Source organism: Somniosus microcephalus, chromosome 19 (genome assembly GCF_052327205.1).
Source record: "Somniosus microcephalus isolate GS21.2 chromosome 19, FLI_Smic_1.0, whole genome shotgun sequence".
In the NCBI taxonomy this organism is placed as follows: Eukaryota; Metazoa; Chordata; class Chondrichthyes; order Squaliformes; family Somniosidae; genus Somniosus; species Somniosus microcephalus.
Genome location: NC_141005.1, coordinates 20150880 through 20174567, shown reverse-complemented (window position 1 = coordinate 20174567; position 23688 = coordinate 20150880). Strand labels below are relative to the sequence as shown.

Here is a 23688-nt window from a genome sequence, read left to right as displayed (position 1 = left end):
TGGAGTACAGAAGACTGGTGATACAATTGAGGTGTTTTATGATTGAGAGATTTGATGAGGGTAGATAGAGAAATGAATTCCTCTGGTGAGAGTCCAGAACAAGGGGGGCATAACCTTAAAATTAGAACCAGGCAGCACTTCACACAAAGGGTAGAGATCTGGAACCTTCGCCCCCAAAAACTTGAAGCTGGGGGGTCAATTGAAAATTTCAAAACTAAATTGATAGATTTTTGTTGGGTAAGGGTTACGGAACCAAGGTGAGTAGATGGAGTTAAGATGCAGATCAGCCAATTGAATAGTGGAACAGACTTGAGGGACTGAATGGCCTCCTCCTGATCCCATGTTCTTTCTATGTAAAGGGGCTACATGCTGTTTGTTATGTGGGGATTAACAGAGCCCAATCACTGCCATAACAGCAGCGTAGAAAATTGTCTGGGTAAATGTTAAGATGCAGATCAGTCTGATCTACTTCAATGGCTCCAGGGGCTGAATAGCCTTCTCCTGTTCCTATGTAAAAGAAAAACAAAGACCACTGCCCGACTTTCATTCGCCCCATAATAGGATTGGTTTGCTCGAGGGCCACTGTGCAATAGAAGCTTTGAACTGCCTCACATAATGAGCAGGGCTTTAATTGTATGACAGTCACATGATTGAATACAGGAGATATATTAACTACATACCTCATCAGAAAACTTCATTAACATTAGTGATAGTAACCTGCTGAGCAGGACATTGGTGTCCTACTGTTAGTGCTAATCCATTACACCACTCACTCCCCCAAATGTCAGAGTAATACAATAGTTGTGTATATTATAAGTATAATATCTTTAAAAATAAGTTTGAAAGTGATTTGACTTCCCCCAAATTTTGCTTCAATGTCAATATGGTTTGAAGGGTTTTGACAGTAAATGAGACTGTTCCTGGTGCCAGTAGGGTCAGTAACCCGAGGATGTAGATTTGAGGTATTTGGCAAAAGAACCAGAGGCGAGCTGGGAATTTTTTTTTAATGCAGTGAGTTATGATCCGGAATGCTCTGCCTGAAAGGGTGGTGGAAGCAGATTCAGTGATAACTTTCAAAAGGGAATTGGATAAATACTTGGGAGAGAAGAGAGTGGGACTAATTGGAGAGCTCTTTGAAAGAGCCGGTACAGGCACGGTAAGCCGAATGGCTTCCTTCGGTGCTGTATCGTTTGGATTCTGTGGTCCAGGAAGAGAACGCTACCTGTCCTCAAAGTCTGTCCATTCCCCTAGTACTGTTTCAATTTCAGACTCATCCTACCAGGAAAACACCCTCCCATCAGCTGCACACATTACAAAACTTCGGGCAGCAACCAAACCACTCAATTGGTATGGTCTTACTCATTTTGATGGAGGGAGCAGCCTGGTTTATCCCAGAGTTGTAATCCATCCAAACACTGGCTATAATTTTTTTTTTTTTTTTTAAATGAACTCACACACCCTTTCCCTTCATCAATAGGGGTAGAACATTCACGTCCTAAGTCCAAGGACAACAATTGTTTTATCTGTCCTTGGTAATGGGCATTCATCAATGCTTGCCAATGCAGTGGAGCAATACATCAGCATGGTCTGCAAAGACTTCATACCCTTCCAAAAAAGACAAACCCCACTTTCCCCATAGAGAAATCTTTAGAAGGTTTCCTAATTTCCGACTCCAAAAGAAACTGTCTATTCGTGTTTAATTTCTCTCATCCCTCTTAGATCAGTGCATTACCAATACAGAAACAATGATCAGGTAGACCCATTCTTACTAATCTAATTCACCCTTGGATGCACGTGTCAGGATGTCACAGTACATTAATCCAAATCTAGGAACTAGTTTGACCGTGTCACCATTTGCTCCCACAATAAGCAATCCTCACCCACTATTTTTTGGAGCTTGTGGATATGTATTGTGATCAATCAGGTTTTAATTCCAGCATTGCGGTCACTAGTACTGTGTATGGCACATTGTTAAAATCCCAAGTCTCGGACAGATATTCTGAATTAATAAAAAGTGGGGAATTTTTTTTTATTGGCATCAATGGATAAACCTGCTTAAAATACAATATAGTCAATGCCTGAGAAGTTCACGTAGGTTAGTCATAAATTACTTTAGTGTACAGTATAGTAAACTTTTCTAACTTACTATCCAAAATAATTTGCTAATATTACACAAGTCTCATCTCCCGCGATATGCGAGACCACGCAGTTGTCAAATTCCCTGCATCATCATCAAAGCCCATTAAAAAAAGTTATTTTACATTAAATATTGACTGCCTACTACAAATTATAAATACTGATGGATGCTGCCTCGGAGTTTAAGACAGAAATCCAATCTTGGGGATAAGTTGATGACAATAAACCCAGAGTTAATTTGAATCTTTCCACTGAAGTACTTGCGATTTAGCGGCCTGCCAACATTCTCTGTACAGTCCCACTTCATCCGGCAAAACGAAGGGAAAATAAAACTGATATAATACAGTGCTGTTTGTGCTAAAGTCCAATGCTCAAGTGTTAGAATTTGCCACCTTTCAGATTATTCAGCAGCTCCACGAATCAACAAGCGGGGGGACGGAAATAAAAGGTGCTCGTTCATTAATGACTTGATCGCTTGCGTCGATTCACCGCCCATTCTACAATTATAAATGGCATATTAGAGCAGATGATCCAGGCTCGGTGCTGTGGTTCTGCATCTCGAGTGATAGTAGAGGAAGGAGGGAACCAGATGGAAACTACTTTGCCAAATCTACTATACCAAACACCACATGGTACTGCAATACCTTTCAGCCTTCATAACATGTTCACCTCCTGTCCTTCGAGGAATACCTGCTAAAAGTAATTTTCCACACATTTTATATTAATGTGATAGTGTACAATTAGCAAAATGTAGGAACTCTACAACATGTCTTCACAGTATCCTTAAAGGAATCTAACATTGTAATCCTGGATGCAGTTTTGTGTGTGAGAAGTGTTAATGTAGCCTCTTAATTATTGGGCAGTGTAAACCAAGATAAAGCTGGACTTTAGACACCCTGAATCAGACACCTCACTCAGGAGGTCAGTTCAACTGTATTTTGATTCACTCAGAGGTCTATGTTGGCGATGGATTTATATGCATGCCCCTTTATGGAAATGAATCCAACAAGTGATGACAGCCTTGGTCACTCAGCTTTACCCTGAAACACATCACGGTCTTAAAATCAAAACGATTCATTGCTGTTGGTGAAGCGTCATCCGATTTCTCACAGAGCAGCAAGGATGCTCCGACCACAGCGGTCCTGTGCGGTGCACAGTTGCGTTCGTGCACAAAGGTGTATGCACACCCACGTCCTTTTCATGGTGATTAGGAGAGCTCGAATCCTGTGTTCATACTGATTGCATAGCGGAGCTTCTCTCGTAGGATGCTCTTCTTGCTGTAGTTAGGAAGTTTCAGGAGGTTGAAGCAGGTGGAAGAGGTTGGCAGACGACCACCTGGTTCCTTTTTGCGGATGGTGAAGAAACCCCGCAGCACGCTGCCCAGTGTATCTCCAGTGTCCTGAAACAAACACATCTTAAAGCCTAAACCGCGACTTCTAATATAGACATTTTTTAAAAATTGGCCGCTTTTATAAATACATCTGATGTAAACTGCGCCCTACAATCCTGGAATGTCCCATGTTCAATCCCCGTTCTGTTGAATTAACTGATCTTAGCTGAAGTGGCAGCAGGGGGTTGCTGCAATTGGCCTTTGTGCACCTGAGCTAGGAAGAGAAACATCAGCCAGAGCTCCCATTTAGCTATGAGGAAAGATTGGCTAGGTTGAGGTTGTTTTCTTTGCAGCAGAGGAGGCTGAGGGGAGACTTAATTGACATGTATAAAATTATGAGGGGCCTAGATAGAGTGGATAGGAAGGACTTATTTCCCTTAGCAGAGATATCAATAACCAGGGGGAATAGATTTAAAGTAATTGGTAGAAGGATTAGAGGAGAGTTGAGGAGAACTTTTTTCACCCAGAGGGTGGTGGGGGTCTGGAACTCACTGCCTGAAAGGGTGGCAGAGGCAGAAACCCTCATTGCATTTAACAAGTACAGGAAACTCTTTTTTATCCGGCACCGACGGGACTGGCGTGGTGCCGGTTGATCAAAAAGTCCGGATTACAGAGAGGTATACTTACCAAGGTACGAGAGCCCCGTACACGGCCACAGGTACAGGAGCCCCAGTTACACGGCACTTGTGCAGGAGTCCCAGTTACACGGCCACAGATCCAGGAGTCCCTGTTGCACGGCCACAGGTGCAGGAACCCCGGTTACATGGCCACTAGTATATTGTAAAACTTACCTGAACCTACTCCTGAATTTTGCCGGTTAAAAGAGAGTTTCCTGCACTGGGATCTGCACTTGAAGTGCTGTAACCTACAGGGCTACGGACCAAGAGCTGGAAAGGGGGATTAGGGTGAATAGCTCTTTTTCAGCCAGCACAGACACGATGGGCCGAATGGCCTCCTTCTGTGCTGCAAACGTCTATGATTCTATACTGGTCACTATCCACTGACCTCTGGCACGTGTATGTTATTGGACTCGGCTGCAATACCTTTGTATGGTTGAGTAAGCCTGCTGACACTCAGCGTCTGAGCTCACAGATGAAGAAAGAGCATTCAGGTGAAGTAGAGGAGGGCCTGCTGGTGCTTATGGAACTGTACCTCAGAATAAATCAGCATATTTAGGAGACAAGATGACAAAATTGGGTGTGGGGGGGGGGGGAAATGAAAATGAAAATATAACTTACCTGATCATCTGACACCTCCACACAGCGAATGGAGAAGGGAGGCTTGAGGTAGGCAAAGCCCAGGAGTGGTGGCCGAGAACAGCTTGTGACAAACTGGAAAAGGAGACGAGGCAGAAACAAAGCCTCAGTTAATTGTGCTGCATTACGTCAAGGGAAAATACATCCCAAACTGTAAGTGTGGGTGTCCCTGAAAACACCCCAGTCACTGGGAAGTTAGCAATTGGGTTCAATCTGTATTTTTCCAGCTATTATTACTTTTAACGAAACTGTGGAGCCCACCCAATTTCCCTTACAAGGCAGACTTATTCAGGGTAGTCTTCCATCTGATTTTCCACCCTCTCCAAATTCCTCTTGCTCTATTCTTGGAATTGAAAATACAGGCATACTTTGTTCCCAGGGCAGTGCCACTGCTGCTTTGTAGGTTGGCCTCCCGAGTTCCAGCATAACTTCCTGAACGGTTTTTCGTTCCCTGTGGAGTTTGCAGTCGGCAATCAGCATTTTGCTGCTCACCCAGCAAGCTCAGTCAAAACTCTGAAATCATGGTGGGAATCGGTAGAATATCCACAGCATGTATAAACAAGTTAGATATGTGTAAATTCTTCTTCAGTAGTGCTGCAAGGCAGCAGTCCTGGTCAGGCTTAAAGTGTAGACTCCAGCTCATGTAAAGGAAAACGAGGGAGTAACAGACCCACACCCTTCACATATAAGTCAGTATGAGAGACGACAATTAAACAAAATCTGGCTATCATACAGTATTAAAGTTCGTATAAAAATATTTTGTTGATGCTGATCGGGGTTCAGCAGCAGAAGTGAATTCAGGTCCATTTCAATGATACTGGTCTAGACAGTCAGAACACTGACATACTGATCCGAAGTGGTCCTACGCCATGATCAGACCAATTGTGGCCAAGTCTGACTCCTAGAAAATTGCCCCTTACCATGGAACAGGATAACTTGTCGAAGAAACCTGTCTAAATAAAGGAAATGTGGATACCAGAAGAGGGATACACGGAAGGATTAGCTTTTAAAAGTGGCAAGGAGAACTGCGAGAGGTACACTAACCTTAAGAAACATGGCTCGTTCCTCTGCTGTGAAGTCATGAGCTAAAATATCCCAGAGCCAGGTAATGACGCGGTGACTGCCATGGAAACCACCATAATACACAGTGTGCTTCCTGTATAGGGGAGAAAAGTGATTATACCTCATGGACCAGAAATAAGCCCGAAATAATCATCACAATTCTTTTGTTCACAAAATTATACTACGTGATAAATCTCAGTAATACTAGTGAATCTCCTGTGACTTTTCCCACAGAAATTCAGGACACTGAATTTCCTTAAGAATGCATTAGTGTTCCATCTACAGGTAGAAGTGTGCAGGCATGACCGAGTGTCACAGAACAATGATGAGCAAATAAGGAGTGCATGACATACATAACAAATTTCATGTATTACAGATTGAAGGTGTTTTATGTGGGGGAGAAAAATCAAATAGGGCATTGAAGAAACATTGGCTGAGGGAGGTTATTGTATCAAAGGAACAAAAATAACTAGCAAATCACCCAGGGCATTTCAGTCATTCTGCCATTTAAGTAGTATGTGTGCACATTAATCTAGTGCATTCATTCGCATTATCCTGGACTAGTGGTTCCGCCTGGGAATATGCCTAGCCCCTCCTGGCGCCTGTCCATGGTGATGCAGTTGAGGCCAAGGAAACAGCAGTGTGGGGAAATCAAGCCCACGTTCCCCATCACCCCGCAAGCCCCTCATCAGCCGTGACACCACACACATTGATACTTCAGTACAATATCCCCCTTCACTCCCCTTTCCAACAGTGACATTAAAAAGAGAGAAAACAAACTGTCTGCAATTTACTTAAAAGTCTGTTGAGTGTCTTACTTGAGGTCCTCCAGGTCGATCTCTGCATTGTCTCCGGCAATTAAGCGCTGCACTTCCGGAGTTGCGAACATGCGGAGCCACTCTGGGTTAATAATGGACCGGAATCCTCGGATGAAAGCGATCGTCTGATCTTTAACCTGAGTGTGCATTCGGAAGTGAGCCATGAGGTGGATGTAACTGATTCTGTTGGTGGATGGCAGGAATTTTAGCCCAGTTTGAGTATTAAACAACCTGGCCAACTTTCCAAACACATGCATTTTCTGTACTGCAAATTCTTAAAAAAACTACAAAAACAGGAGCATTAAAGTGCTGCATTAGCACAACATAAGCTGGTGGCAATGGCCGCAGAGGCAAGAAGAGAAACTGCAATTGCTGGAAATCGGAAATAAATTGGAAAATGTTGGAAATGCACAGCAGGGCAGTCCGCAACAAAGAGAAAGACAAGTTGATGTCTTGGGTCTAACAGTTCAGAGGCTCTACTGTGTATCTCCCACACTTTGGTTTTATTCTAGCAGTAGTGTTGGACCTGTTGGTTGGCTGTAGATCAAATCCTAGTCCTCTCTGACCATTCAAGTGTCAAACCGCACCAGCTTTCAACTATGACTTAGAAGAAAATATTTGGTGCATAACAACAGAGTAAAGTGAACTACAGCAAGGGTATGGATCTCACAATTTGATCCTGATGGCTGCGTGAAGGACAGAATCACCCGGAAAGGCAAGTCACAGATTTCCTACTGTCTAAAATGTGCTCTAATTGCCCTGAACTAGACAGGACATCTCAAGGTCACAAGCCACTCCTTTTCAGAGAGTAGGAAAAGCTGGCAGCACTGGACAGTCAGCTGATGATGCAGGGAGCATGGTCAATACGCTACTGTTATGCAAACAGGTTGCCCCACCATACCCAAAACTGCAGCTCGTCCCATCCCCCCAAAAAATTTACCTCCAATAAAGTCTGAAACAAGGAAAGGGCATTTGGCCCATCAAACTGCTCAATCTAGAGCCAATAGATATAATTGTTCTATCAAAGAATTCTCTTCCACCCCCCTCCCACCACCCATTGCACCCTCCAAATCAACTGCTATCTCGAAGCCTGCTCTTGATGTCCACTCTCTTGTGGAAAATTTGTTTTTGCTAATCTGCAACCTTCCTTGAAGCTTGTGAATTATGTACTTGTATCATCTAGTACTGTGCACATTGTCCAAGCTAAATAGCTTGTTAACCTCAACCTCATCTATCTGTACCTTTCATTGAAGGCCTGTGATCCTGCCTTCCCTCAGTCTTTTCTCCAGCAAAACCACATTGAGCCACTTCAGCATTCTTTCATAACTTAGTTCCCGAAGGCCACTCTTCTCTGAACCTTCTCAAATGCATTTATATCCTTTTTCAGGAAGGGTGACTACAACTGCACGCCACATTCCAGAATGGCCTCAGCATTGATCTGTACAGTGTCAGTACAATTTATTGTGACTTATAATCCAGTGCTCTCCAGAAGCACCCCAGTTCTCGAAATAACTTCATTTGTAACTATTTCACATGGAATCGATGCTTTCAGGGTATGATCGTCATTTATCACTACCAAATCTTTTTCCTCATCAGACTCTTTCATGCTTTAACAAGTACAGTCTGCATGCTAGCTGAGGAGAGGCCCACAGACTGGGGAATCCTGGCTGTCTGACTGAAGTCAGGTAATCTAATAGAAGATGGATGGCCGTTTCATTTAGAAATGCCAGACAGGCAATACAAAAAATACAGCAAATAAAAGTACTTTAAAAAAATCAGAAGGGATCAGAGCAGTTGTAGTAAAGCCATGCCAAAGGGATTATACGGACACGCAAAGGTGGTAACATCCTGGAATGAAAACAGAAAATGCTGTAAACACTCAGCAGGTCAGGGCAGCATCTGTAGAGAGAGAAACAGAGTTAACGTTTCAGGTCGATGGCCCTTTGTCAGAACTGGAAATAGTTGGACGAAGGGTCATCGACCTGAAACGTTAACTCTTGTTTCTCTCTCCACAGATGCTGCCTGACCTGCTGAGTATTTCCAGCATTTTCTGTTTTCATTTCAGATTTCCAGCATCCGCAGTATTTTGCTTTTGTATTAGTGTTTAATTCACTGCCACTTCTCTCCTAGGAATGCCCACCTTGAAGAAGTTCTGCTCTTCTCTCCGATGGGATTTCCGTTTGTACACTTGCTTAAAAATCTGTTACATCTCTAACTGTTACCAGTTCTGACGAAAGGTCATCGACCTGAAACGTTAACTCTGTTTCTCTCTCTACAGATGCTGCCCTGACCTGCTGAGTGTTTACAGCATTTTCTGTTTTCATTCCAGGATGTTACCACCTTTGCGGTCAAGAGAAAAAAGAAACACATGTTTGAAGTCAGGTTCATACTTTACCCTGCTTGAAACTATCACGCTCATAAAATAGCTATTGGCTCTGGATTGAGCAGTTTGATGGGTCAAATGCCTTTTCCTTGCTTCAGACTTTATTTGGAGGTTCATTATTTTTTTCTCTGGGAGATGCGCTGCAATTTTGGGCTACCCATGTACAAGCTTTAATTGTATATTAACAGAATACATGCTTTGCCTCTGCTCGCTAATAATACATTCTCATTTATTGAATGTTATCAATGACATATGGCTGGGTTGGGATTATGCTCTGGGAAGTATGTAACCCTGTGAGAGGATTTTTATGTGTCACAATTACCCCCATCAGCAGGAATTATAGATTTCAAATGGGTAATACAAGCCATACTGGGTATCAACAGTGTCACTTGGTCTAACTATACCAGTGGAACTGTGTGGAGGGATAACACCACAATCAGCGAGTTATCCTAAGGCCACTTCCCATTTCATACTTGCACTGAATTTCCTGAGACAAACAAAATGGTTCATGAAAGGGAGATATGTTTAAAAAAAATAACAAGTGAAAGATTTAAATGTGGACGTGTAACCCTGGCCCATTCACACGCACATCATTTTGCTGTTGACTGCACGGCAGCAGAGATACCTAAAGAACAGGGTGCCTGACAACTCCTGCGGAGAATGGTGTGTTTTATTATCCTGTGAGAAGTTGGGGGGAGATGGGAGATGGGAAGAGGGAAATGCACAAATTAGGGGAAAATATATTTGAAAATGGAAGAGAAATTTTAAATGATAAAACAAGGCTAACAACACACCGCTATTGGAGAAATGCCCTCCACACTGGTTAATGATGTACTCACTTATTTTCATTGGTTACCCCAATGGTCTTTCCACCTGGCACCAGCTCATGACAAACAAGCTGTTGAATTGGAAAGAAAATCAAATTGAGTACAATCCGAACTCAACTACTCAGCTACTTACAAACAAGACAGCTGAGTAAACAGTCTCCTGAGTTTGCTGACTCTTGCTGAGCCATGGTTCCATAGACACCTGAAGCCTTGCATAGGATAGAAATCATAGACATTTACAGCACAGAAGGGGAGGTCATTCAGCCCATCGTGTCTGTGCTGGCCGCAAAAGAGCTATCCACCACTTTCCAGCTCTTGGTCCATAGCCCTGCACTTCAAGTGCATATCCCAAGTACTTTTTAAATGTGATGAGGGTTTCTGCCTCTACCACCCTTTCAGGCAGTGAGTTCCAGACCCCCACCATTCTCTGGGTGAAAAATGTTCTCCTCAACCCCCCTCTAATCTTGTACCAATTACTTTAAATCTATGCCCCCTGGTTATTGACCTCTCTGCTAAGGGAAATAGGTCCTTCCTATCCACTCTATCTAGGCCTCTCATAATTTTATACACCTCAGTACCACAAGGCCTAACAGCAGCGTTATGCAGTACCTCACCCAGGCTTTGTTACCAATCCCAATCCTAGCCAATCCAACTGCACATACACAAATTGTCTAGTAAGAGTGTCACTGACTAGTGATCAGGAGCAGGCACCTTAGCTAATTCCTACTCTTTCCCCAGTCCAGAAGCAGTGAGCCCATACCTCGATTGCTGCCCCAGGAAAGATCTGCTAACTCGCCATGGACTGGAGAGTAAACCCGGTACGTTCTGAGTCTGTGTGAGTTGGTTCCACACCAGGCATATACCCACCATGGGTGCAGCAATACCAGAGGGTGAAACAAAACAAGGCTGGTCATTAAGTTGAATTGTTAAACATCAACACATGTGTGAAAACCCATTTACATTTCCAACATATCAGTTTCACTTAAGAAATTAGATGGAAACTTGCTGGGTAATAATAAACCAAGGGGCTGAATTATTCATGCGTTTTATGTTGCATCTGATTCAAGTCTTTGTTCACACCATACTGCTCCAGATCACAACAGAGCTACTATCAAAATCCACGTGTGCGGTTGGCTGCATGGGAATCTGACTTAAGATAGGACGCCACTGGTCTTACGGCAGATCCACGAGCCACTGACATTGTATAGCCCAGGCATAGACCCTGGGTTTTGTCATTTGTTACTAATCTATGAACTGCAAGGACATTACCTGGCCCATAACATCCTCATCATAGGACAATGTCAAACCAAGGTCACCAATGTCCCCATCGTAACGCTGTAAAACAAAAACACAAATACAAATCACTGTACAACCACAGACTGTGCTCCTTGAAAGTTTCTTCCATAACAAGAATTAGGAGCAGGAGTCGGCCATGCAGCCCCTCGAACTTGCTCCGTCATTCAATAAGATCATGGCTGATCTTCGACCTCAACTCTCACTTCCTGCCCAATCCCCATATCCCTTGATTCCCCATGAGTCCAAAAATCTATCGGTCTCAGCCTTGAATATACTCAATGATTCAGCATCCAAAGATTCACAACCCTCTCAGTGAAGAAATTCCTCTGCATCTCAGTCTTAAATGGCTGACCCCTTATCCTGAGACTATGCCCCCTAGTTCTAGACTCTCCAGCCAGGGGAAACAACCTCTCAGCATCTACCTTGTCAATCCCCCTCAGAATCTTATATGTTCCCACCCCAAGATGCATATAAAACATATGCAAAAACTTCCTCCTCCCTGTATCCTCACTGAACTGAAATCCAGACACACTGTACTGCTTCCTACTCCAACTCATTCTATCCCAGATCTTCAAAAATTGTGGAATAATTATCTCCCTCATATCTCCCTTACTCCTACAATCGACAGGCTATTAGTCATAGAGTCATAACGGCACAGAAGGAGGCCATTCGGCCCATCGAGTCCGTGCCGGCTCTCTGTAGAGCAATCCAGTCAGTCCCATTCCATGCTCTATCCCCGTAGCCCTGCAAGTTTATTTCCCTCAAGTGCCTATCCAGTCTCCCCTTGAAAACATTCAGTGTCCCCACTTCCACCACTTCCGTCGGCAGCGAATTCCAGGTCCTCACCATTCGCTGCATAAAAATGTTTTTCCTCACATCCCCCCTGTATCTCTTGCCCAAAACCTTAAATCCGTGTCCCCTAGTCCTTGTACCATCAACTAGTGGTCCCCGTCTAGCCTATCCAAACCCATCATAATCTTGTACACCTCTATCAAATCACCCCTCAATCTTCTGAAAAATCCAGCTTCTCCAACCTGTCCTTGTAGCTAAGATCCCCCCATCCCTGGAACCATTCTGGTAAATCTCCTCTGCACCCTCTCAAGGGCCTTTACATCCTTCCTAAAGTGTGGTGACCAGAACTGGACGCAATACTTCAGTTGTGGCCTAACCAGCGCTTTATAAAGGTTCAGCATAACTTCTCTACTTTTGTACTCAATACCTCTATTTATGAAGCCCAGGATCCCATATTGAACCCCGAGCTCGGTGTCCGCTAATCATTGCAACTTGTTTTAATTTCTCTCCTACTCTTGCTGGTGTCCTGCGTCACGAGTCTTCACCCTTTACCTGGGTTTCCGAATATAAAACAAGTAGAACCAGTTTCACTCTTCAGTATCAGCTCTTCTCTAAAGATTGGAAAATAACACTTTTCCCCAACTTGGCATTAAATTATATAGAAAATAATGGTTACCAAGGAATGATCAACAAAACACTCAAGAATTCAGATGGCTCCACCAATTGCTCAATAAATTTGTGCGTTGGGCTGAGCTATGCAAAGCAGGAAAGTCCCAAGTTTGATCCCTTGCCTATGCGGAGTTCTCTGATCTCAGCCAAGGTGGCAGTAGGTGTTCTACAACTGGCATTATCAGCACCCCTGGGTTGGGAGGGGGTAAAAAACAAAATTAGCCCGGATTTCCACTCATCAGCAACCCCCGCTAAAGTACTAAAGTTCCTGGATGCAAGTTCAAGTTAGAATCGGGTTTGTTTTGATGAGGTTGAAACTCACGGCTGACACACGGTCAAAGCTCACATGTGTATAATGGCTCTTGGGTGAGTTACCAGAGAGAAACTGGCACACCAAATGTCATAATCACTGAAAGATCACAGTGTAATAATGCCTGCAAGTCAAAGTGCAATACAATGTGCAAAGACCAGAATCTCTGGCAGGAAACAGTAAAATTATTTTTCTCTTCTTTTCTCCTTTTGCCTTATTCTTACAGTAAAACTTTGAAATCAGGTTTTACTCAGGATTGTTCCTGTGGGAGAAGTTGCAACAAATCCAGCATTATGGTTAACTTCTTTACACGATTTTGGTACCATGTTGCGATATATTGGAAGCGGCATCGCCCTTTCACGTGCAACGGGGAAATAAAGTTGCTAGTAGTACAGCCAGCGGATTGTCTCTTTTCCAGTTCTTGATATGGGATAACAGTTAAATGGTATTCCTGCCAGTGCTGAGCTGATTATTGACTGTTTCAGTTGAGTGCATTTATGCAGGATGACGAGGGCAAAGAAGGCAAACTTAAATTACAATCAATTTCTCGGACACTGCTTTGCATTGTCTTTTGAGGCGCAACATTCCTTCGACCAATATCAGTTCCCATAATTACCTTAATGGAGGTGAGATTTTTGTAGAACTCAGAGTCCAGAGATGGAAGTTCATCGATTGAGCTGTACAATGCACTATGATGGTGTCCAAGCACCTGACTGAGGAAGAATGAAGCAAAGGGGACATCCACTACTATGCCCTGTAGGGGGAAAAGATAAAGGATACATTTGACTTGTATTCGAAATTCCTCCACACAGCCTTGCTCTGCAATCTGCTTCAGGCTCATGTCCTAGCCTAGGCCCTTCAGTCCTCCGAATCTGACCTGTGTATCCATTCTCCCTCCGCTCTACCATCAGTGGCAGAAGAGCTGTCCTAACTTTACTCTCTCCCTATACTCATTCTGCTTTGCTACTTCTCTTTCCTCCTTTATAAACATCCTGGAAACCTATTTCTTTGACCATGATTTCAATCGTCTCTCTTTAATTCTTCTCCTTGCTCAGCCTCCAATTCTCCTCTGTAAACTGCTTTGGTTTGTTTACTACATTAGAGGCAGATTATAAAAGCAAGCTGTTCCTATTCCCGTCGGTATTTGAAAGATTTTGCTGCGAATTAGTAATCATAATAATTTCTTATGGAGGTTTTTGAAATTCCATTTGTTCACTCCTCCATTTAATTTTCTGAAGCTCCAACGCTCATTTCCCCCCCATGGGTTCAGTGTCTTGGGAAACATCAGTGAAATCAACCTTGAAGGCTGCGGTGTAATTTTTTTTCCAGTTTTGTGTATGTATGTTAAGTTGGCCTGGGGGGGGGTTGAAAAGTGATGACCAATGATGCAGCTCCAACATTCATTTGATGGGAGTGTGCAATGTGAGTGGGTTTGACGTCATTACGTATACAAAGCAATCCACACTCCTGTGGTTTCCATGATGCGTTTGGTGGTTACTGTAGCAGTTCTAAGAAATTTAAAAGCAAACGGGAGAACGTAAACTCTCAGGAACTTTTAGGGATAGGAAAAGGCTATTAGGCCCGACAAGCCTGTCTCTTTTTAATAGATCAATCCCAGCTTTTCACCATGTCCCTCAATCCTTCTGTGAACTAAATTATTAACCAGCACTCCTTAATACAAGGTTTGGTAGCCCTGTTTTTACCTCATAGACAGCTTTTCCCAGCATCTTTCCAACAAACTCAAAGAGCTGCAGGTGGTTCTCGTGGATGTAAGAGGTGGGGGATGGGTACAGTCGCTCATCTCCGCTGGTTGTCTGCAAGGGGAAAAAAACGGAACTAAAAACTAAGCAGACAAGAATTTAACGTTCTTTATTCCTGGAGCTGAAACACTCTCAAACAAGGAGATATAGCTGAGCAGCACCCAGATAGAGAAAGAGAGAGACATAGACTGAACAAGAGGCAATGCACCACCAAATCCCATACATGCAGAGAGAGAGAGAAAATGTCACAAATAGAGAGAGATGTAAAGTCTTTTCTTCGAATTACATTGCCCCCACTTTTTACCCAAACAGTGGTTTACCTTGAAGAGGTTCAGAGCAGGGTCAAAGACCTTCTTGATGATTTCTTCTAAAAATTCCTTGAAGACACCATCCTGGTCAATCCCAGCCTCATCTACTCCTAGATCATTCACAAATTTCACTCTGATGACTCCTTTCATAGTGTTTACAGGTAGTCGCCGTAACTGCTCATACCCATCCTAGAAAAACACACAGGACAGTTCCGCTATCATCTCATTACTACAGAAACAATGAAAACGTTGAAAGAACCTGCTTTTATTTGCAGCCTTTCACATCCCCAAGACATCCCAATGAGCTTCACAGCCCATGAATAACTTTTGAAGTACCGTTATTGTTGTTTTGTATGCAAATACAGCAGCCAGTTTGCACACAGCAAGGTCCCACAAACAGCAATGAGATAAATGGCCAGTTATTCGGTTGAAGTGGTGTTGTTGAGGAGTAAATGTTCGACAGGACACTGGGAGAACTCCCTCGCTCTTCTTTGAATAGTGTCATGGGATCTTTTACAGCCACATAAACAACAGATGAAGCCTTGATTTAATGTTGCATGTAAAAGGTACCACCGCTGACAATGCAGCACTCCCTCAGTGAAGTGTCAGCCTAGATTATATGCTCATGTCACAGTGTGGGACTTGAACACATGACCCCTGACTCAGAAGTGTGAATGTCACCATTGAGCCAAGCTGACATCGAAACATCTATCTACATATTATTTAAAGAACCGAGTGTCTTGAGCATCAGTGAATGGACTGAATGATTTATGAAGTATGAGATAAACAATGATCAGGACTGGTTTCGCTCATTTTCCAGCAAAGAGAATTTTTTTTTTTAAACTTTTGTCCATGAGCAACGCCATCAATGTTGTTTGACTAATATTAGCAAACGACAGAGAGAACACAATGCTTGCTGTTGGCCTCCCAGACTCTGCAGTAAAGCGGGTATTAGCTGGGGACCATCTGTGGCCCACTTCTACCTTTTGCTGCTTTCTGCACTTGCATTTAACCTCTGGGACACTGCCAGAGCTGGATTTCAGCACTGATCTCTCTCCTCTTCTGTCCGCTAAGAAAAAGCAACAGACTGTTATTTGGAGGCAGGGCTACTCCAGCATCCTCAGAGCAAATGAATGAATTCTACTGAAACCATGTTTCTAATAGAGGCCTATTGGCCCTGCAGTGTTTCTCTCCCACTCCCTCCAGACTAGGGAACTCACCAGGTATTGAACACCCAGCCAAAGACCCACGTCACGTTACGTTTTGATGCAGCATGTAACGAGCAATACGAGAATGGCTGTTGAGCAACACGGTGTTTGGGATTAAAGCGCTCAACGTGGTCTAAAGCCACATGTACCAGTGGTCATCCTGGGCTCCACTTGTAGCATTTCCCAGTGGCCAGTTTCAAAGCCACAATGGCAGAAACCTGGGAACAGGTTTCCATCCCAATAAACTCAGCTAGGATGGAAAACAGAAAATAATTCCCCTCATTAAAAAGTAAAATAACATTTTCTTTCGTTTATGATTAAGCTTGGATCATTTACACTGTACTGGCTAAAGGTTACAGCTGTGGTACATTAGGCCTACACAGTAATTCACCCAATATTTTTCCATTACTAACCGTCTGCCTTCTGGCGCACAGAAGATCCCATATTTCATTGCAGAATGCTATCTCTATTCCAGATATCTACATCTCCTGTCACTGCAGTATTTACACAGACATTGCCTTTGGCAGCTTAATGTAGAACTTATTTCTCTAGCAATGCACACAGCTGGATTATTTAATGGGAGAACAGGGGCAAAAAGAAAACCTAAAGACTAATGTTGGAGGCTAGCAAAGCCTTTGGATTGGTGGATTACACTGTTACTCAAAGCCTGTTTCAAAGGACAAATGGTTATCCCAATGATTCCACTGAATCCTCTGTAGAGCAGTATGGGCAAAAACCTGGGAGAAGATGTCCATATTTGAGCTTTACCTGAGCATGCGTGTGGTGTTTTCCATTAAGATTGGCCAGAAATACAACGATTAGGGCTCCTCCCACCCCCCTTCCCAAAATACAAGCCAGTGCACTTTGTACCAGAGCCAGTTTCCATTAAAGAACAAAACCAGACGAGTTTGGGATGTAGGACAATTAGAGAAGTTCAGGAACTATCCAAGAACATTTGGGGAAAGTCTTGATCTCTGTATTGTACCTGCAAAAACAAAGAGAAAGCCCAACAGTGGGGCCATTAAAATTACAGTGTATTAAAGCAAAGCACAGTGCTATCGTCACCAAAGCCTGGGTCTGTTACCTCGAGCATTCGGGATCTGCGTATTGTAATGTGGATGACATGAGGGGATGCAGAACTCGTCTCCACCAATCCCAGTGACTCCTTCTCCTTTGTTACCATGTTGCGGAAAAGCAGCACCCTCTAATAACAGAAAGGACAATGCCAGTTTGGTTTAACGAGAGTAACAACTTATAGACAGATTTATGATTTTTTTTTAAAATCCTCTCCCTGTTGTGGAATTGTTTGGTAAATTGGGATCAATTTTAATGAAGTTTAAAATAAATCTAGATTCATCATCAAACATTTTTGCTCCTTCTACAATTTTAACCATTTTTGCCATTGTTACAGAATGGATAACTGAGACTGGAAGGGGTTTGGATGGATCCACTAGTATATATACAATTTTTGAATCAATCGAACTTCAAATTGTTAAAATATATATAATTTAAAAAAAAAGGTAGTGACCATGCTGTTTTTTTTTCCTAACGTAGAGCCCACTGTTGTTTCTTTTGTTATTTGTATTCTGCTTGTCTTCATTCCCATGCTTAAGATATGGCCATATGTGGAGGATGAAAATTGGGGAACTCTTGATTATGTGACAACATCCATTGTCCAACAGGAAGGGCCCCTCCATCAGCGCAGATAATTGAGGTTGCACTGTACAGTGTACTTAAGTCAATACGGGATAAGTGTATTTTTTTTATTCGTTCCTGGGATGTGGGCGTCACTGGCAAGGCCAGCATTTATTGCCCATCCCTAATTGCCCTCGAGAATGGTGGTGAGCCGCCTTCTTGAACTGCTGCAGTCCGTGTGGTGGAGGTACTCCCACAGTGCTGTTAGGGAGGGAGTTCCAGGATTTTGACCCAGTGATGATGCAGGATTGGCGATATATTTCCAAGTCAGGATGGTGTGTGACTTGGAGGGGAACTTGGAGGTGGTGGTGCTCCCATGCACCTGCTGCCTTTGTCCTTCTAGGTGGTAGAGGTCGCGGGTTTGGGAGGTAGTGTAAAAGAAGCCTTGGCTGAATGATATTTCAGTGCACCCATTTTTGGTTTAGGCGAACTATTTAGCTTATTTAAGTGAATCATAATGCTGGGGCAGTTACGTTATAAACACCACTGACAGCCCATTTGAAATAGTAGCATTGTGATTCAGTAACTCCAGCAAGACCATTAACAGTATTCCTCAGTGTGCCAGTTCAGTCAGCTGGAATCTTTTACCGACGCCAAGGGTGTCTCAGGTGAGGCAGCCGGTCGGGGCAGTCAGTGAAACATTACTGGAAGAGTTAGTGGGGAAAATTGCTCATGGCAATAGCCTGGATATTTAATAAACTTTGTTATTAGATGGGCTATTTAATTAACTGGGATTCTCTGTACAAACACACCACGTCATCATTCACAAGGCACTTGACGTAAGAAAACTACTAGGCACTTGGTCTAAGCGTTAAACAAAGCTTTAATCAACTGTTTTACAACATGGAGGTCTAGTTGTGTCCTTCACTAGTTCCTGTTAAGAATGTCCTGCGCAAGCTGGGCCCGTGCCCAAGTATTTATACTCTCCCTGGACAGCGTCACCCGTAGGCCGCTCAGTATTATTTCATAAGTCTTTCTTTCATGAATGACTGATTCATGTCAGCACTTACGTTTTTGTGTGGAATGGTGTGCGGGATGTACTGCAATAGTAACTGGGCTCTCTTCTTCCCTTTATCTAAATCCTGGAATATCAAGCTGGGCTTCAGGTCCCTTTGTGAAGAAGAGGAAGAGCTCATTATGGGGCGGCCAAAACCTCTGGAATGTGGAGACGTTAGGACTTCAACTCTCAATGTACAAAATCAGTTGCTAACATTGCCGGCCAACTCAGGAAAGGAATGTGCTTTTAGATCAACAACAATTCAAAGCAGTAAAACGGCTCATGCCAAAGCAACAGTGTTCTCGTCATTTGTATAAATGAGAGAACGAACCACCTAACCATCTGGGAGCTGAAAAACTTAAATAATTGTACTAAAAAGAAAATCAAAGTTTCAGACTTCAGGGACTTAAAAATTTTTTGACCAATATTCCCATCATTTTAATAAAACAGTAAGGGTTAAATATCCCTTAATAAAAAAGAATGTGGGAGTTTTATAGCGTCTCATGATCATGTCAAAATGTCTCAAAGTGCTTAAAACCATTAAATACTTTTGCAGTGAAGTTACCCAAGAAGGCAAATACAGCAGCCACTCTGCATCAGGAATGCGATGAATAACTATTTAATCTGATTTCTTTTTTGCTGGTATTTGGCTGGGACTGTTGACCAGGACACAGTTTCCATTAGGAAAGATATGAAACTATATGACCTTCTCATTATTTTACCAAACAGCGCAGGAGTTGCTCTGCAACAGGTCCTTTACCATGAAAGCAGGTGTTCTACAATTACTTGCAACCCTTCCACTCAGGAATACACCAGGCCATAATTTATAAATACTAAAATAAATTGCAATCTGTAAAGAAATATTTTTTCCACAATATAAATAAAATGTGCAATACCAGGGAAAGAAATTGTACAATTCTAAGACTTTTTTTTTGAGAGTATGAAATGCAGACAGCATTAATCTCAGTGCACACCACTGGCCCCACCAGTAAATCAAAGTGCTGTGGTACCAGTTTCTGCCCCTAGAGGGAATGCTATTACACAAATTCTTGTGACATAGGAAAAAAAACTTGCATTTGTATAGCGCCTTTCACGACCACCAGACATCTCAAAGTGCTTTACAGTCAATGAAGTACTTTTGAAGTGGAGTCACTGTTGTAATGTGGGAAACGCGGCAGCCAATTTGCACACAGCAAGGTCCCACAAACAGCAATGTGATAATGACCAGATAATCTGTTTTTGTTATGTTGGTTGAGGGAGAAATATTGGCCAAGACACTGGGGAGAACTCCCCTGCTCTTCTTCGAAATAGTGCCATGGGATCTTTTACGTCCACCTGAGTGAGCAGACGGGACCTTGGTTTAATGTCTCACCCGAAAGACAGCACCTCCGACAGTGCAGCACTCCCTCGGCACTGCACTGGAGTGTCAGCCTAGATTTTTGTGCTCAAGTCTCTGGAGTGGGACTTGAACTCACAACCTTCTAACTCAGAGGCGAGAGTGCTGCCCACTGAGCCACACCCGACACTGGAATAGTTGGAATCAAAACATTTTGACTCCAAGGTCTTAGACCTATACATGTTTAAATTTTCATTCCGAAACAGAATGAAGGCACTTATTGGGTAACTTATTCTCAGAAATCATGGGTTACTGCAACTAATCTCTTAGACATCTAGATTAGCCACGAATATAGGCCACTCTCCTGTCTCTTCCAAATGGATTCCAATCTCAGGAGACTCTTCAAATGCTCCAGTCTTCCCCAGAACAATTTTATTGTTTCCAGTTTTTCATTTCTCACACGGCTGCTGATCATTGCCTGATGTTGCATTTTGTGCGGTTTCCTCATATGAGCACACCCATACCATGCTAATTCTTTCTCTTGCAATACCTTACCAGTGAGCAGTTGTTCTCATAGAATCATAGAATAGTACAGCACAGAAGGAGGCCATTCGGCCCATCGAGTCTGCACTGCCTCTTTCGAAGAGCAGTCCAGTTAGTCTCACTCCCCCGCTCTTTCCCCATATCCCTGCGATTTTTTTCTCCAAGTATTTATCCAATTCTCTTTTGAAGGCTACTATTGAATCTGTGTCCATCACCCTATCAGGCAGTGCATTCCAAACCCTAACCACTTGTTGCATAAAAAAGTTTTTTCTTTATTTCCAAGTTCCCCCCCACCCCAAATATTGTTAGAGAAAGGATTAGCATGATCTGTGTCTATTTTATCAATGAGCTTTCAGTCCCTGTTCATTCTCAATATTTTCCAAAAACACATTTACTGTCAAATCTGGCCATCATTTGTTAACCAGTAGTCTGGGAGCAAGCTGTGTCCAGGACAGGAAAGGCCACACAACAGTCTGGATTGTTACTTGCATCATTTTTTTTGAAGGATGGAAAGGTGCAGGCAAGGGCTTTGCTCTCCCACCTACTGTGTTGCGAGTCCATTCTTCACTTACTTGCGCAGCCAGTGATCATCGGGAGCGAAGCGTCGTCGGCAGTCTCGCTCATAGAGCGTCATCAGCCACCCGTGAACGGAATGGAACAGCTCCAGTTGCTCTCCTTTTGCATTTTCTAGAGATACAGAAACAAACATTTTAATCTGGATTTATCCCGATTAAGTTTCCACCTTTTGCCCCTTACCAACACAAGCCTGGTTTAGTTGGGCAGGGGGGGGGGGGGAAGAAAGAGATCAACTTTGTGTCAAATCCACTGCTAAAAAACTAACTGGTCTGAATTTACCCATTTAGATTAACAGAAACATCCAGATATTGGACAAATTCAGACTAGGATCTGCTTGCCTCTAAGAATATGGCAAATTAGGGATGCATTGAGGTAATTTCTCAGTGTGCTCATTCTGCATTTTGCTCATAGTTATAGAGTCGTAACGGCACAGAAAGAGGCCATTTGGCCCATTGAGTCTGTGCCGGCTCTCTGCAGAGCAATCCAGTCAGTCCCATTCCCCCGCTCTATCCCCGTAGCCCTGCAAGTTTATTTCCCTCAAGTGCCTATCCAGTCTCCCCTTGAAAACATTGAGTGTCTCCGCTTCCACCACTTCCGTTGGCAGCGAGTTCCAGGTCCTCACCACTCGCTGCGTAAAAAAGTTTTCCCTCATATCCCCTCTGTATCTCTTGCCCAAAACCTTAAATCTGTGCCTCCTAGTCCTTGTACCATCAACTAGTGGGTACAGCCTTTCCCCATCTAGTCTATCCAAACCCGTCATAATCTTGTACACCTCTATCAAATCACATCCTTCCTAAAGTGTGGCGACCAGAACTGGATGCAATACTCCAGTTGTGGCCTAGCCAGTACTTTATAATCCTGCTGTGCCACTCATCACTTCCCCATCACTCTGCCTTTCCTACCCTACCCCTGCACATCTTTACTCACACCAACTTACCTTGCACCTCCACCCATCCCTCTCTATCTACATTATCACTTCCCCATCTCACTAGCCACCTCTCACACTGACCCACATCCTACTGCAAGCATACCAACTAACAACTCACAAGGGTAGGCACTTGGGTGGTTTAGTCAATGTTTATGTGAAGTTTCTGGTAATTGAAACCTTTATTTTCAGCACTTTGCGTTCTTGGACAGATTTGTGTGCACCTTTGGAAGTGGCTTAGTGAGTTGAATGGTGAGACATAAGAGCACCCCCCGCAATGGTGATGAGTGTGAAAGGAATGGCTTGGGCATTGTAGGGATGCTTTATCGTGGTGGTGTGGGGCGGTGCCAACCTGGCGCATCAAGTGGCATCCAGGGTGTACAGCGTCAAGTGAAGTAAATCTGGCCATGGTGAGGCCATCCCTGGCATGCCGGGCAGCAATGTGGTCGGGTGCTGATGCCCTGTGCAGCATCAGTTGATTGCGAAGAAGGCTGGTGTTGTTGTTGTTGGCGCTGCTGGTGTGCCCGGTGATGCTGGTGTTGGGGCTGATCTTGGTGGGATTCTAAGGACCAAGGTAAGAAATTTTCAAGGGCAACGATTCTGATGGAATAGATGGCAGGTGAGGTTGAAATGACAGAAGCGATCTGTCAATGGTGAGAAAGGTTGTTCCAATGAGGTGGCACTGGATAGAGAGTTAGCTCCAAACACTTACAAGCTGCAGAAAGCTCAATATGTCTTCCAAATGCAGTAACCAACCGTTTCTTTGGAGGTTAGGCCCAAGAGAAGTTTATTTTTGCCCTTTGGGATTGGCCGGAATGGAACGACGGGACGTTTTTTTTAAAAAAAGGGGGAAAAAAATCTTTTGTGCATCAGTTCTGTCCCAATTTTCAAAGTAGCCTGATGAGTCCCCGAAGGTACGGGGTCTAATGTTGCCAGATAATAGCTCTGTCCAATTTCTGCCATTTGATTCAGATTTAACAAAAATAGGCAGGGTTGTCTACTAGTAACTAATTTTATTTTATTAAAAATTTGTTTTTGGTAAAAACACCTTTCAACTAATAATCTTTAAACATTGAAGCCTCAACAATGCCTGGCACTACAGAAAAATCTGTAAGATTATCCGAGGCTGAGAATGCAACTGTACCGGGTTCTTCAGATGTGTTGAAATGGATTTCTTGTGATACTAGGTGCAGTTGATTACCTGTGAACGTGCATGGACATGATTATTTTTAAGGATCAAATAATGCCAACTGTAAAAGCAGCTTATATTATGTACTTGTGTTCACCGAGAATTGGATTGGGGATTCATCCAAATTAATTTCACAGAAAACACCCAACATAAGACCAAGGCAGCAGCCAAGAGATGCTTAGATCAACGTTATCCTAGTCTGAACTGGATTC

General features: G+C 43.3%; 1 protein-coding gene across 3 annotated transcripts in view; it reads right to left on the bottom strand.

Moving 5' to 3' along the window:
* Nucleotides 1-2012: 2012 nt before the first annotated feature.
* ube3b (ubiquitin protein ligase E3B) overlaps nt 2013-23688 on the bottom strand; it is a 58049-nt gene continuing 36373 nt past the window's right edge. For all 3 annotated transcript variants that reach the window (XM_085961314.1, XM_085961315.1, XM_085961316.1), the window contains exons 17-28: nt 21359-21473; nt 18921-19020; nt 17300-17419; nt 15020-15196; nt 14643-14753; nt 13556-13693; nt 11142-11207; nt 9885-9943; nt 6663-6845; nt 5827-5938; nt 4765-4857; nt 2013-3535 (exon numbers count right to left, since the gene is read on the bottom strand). In XM_085961314.1, the coding sequence (XP_085817440.1) occupies nt 3344-3535; nt 4765-4857; nt 5827-5938; nt 6663-6845; nt 9885-9943; nt 11142-11207; nt 13556-13693; nt 14643-14753; nt 15020-15196; nt 17300-17419; nt 18921-19020; nt 21359-21473 (1466 nt within the window). In that variant the 3' untranslated portion in view covers nt 2013-3343. The remainder of the gene's footprint in view (nt 3536-4764; nt 4858-5826; nt 5939-6662; nt 6846-9884; nt 9944-11141; nt 11208-13555; nt 13694-14642; nt 14754-15019; nt 15197-17299; nt 17420-18920; nt 19021-21358; nt 21474-23688) is intronic.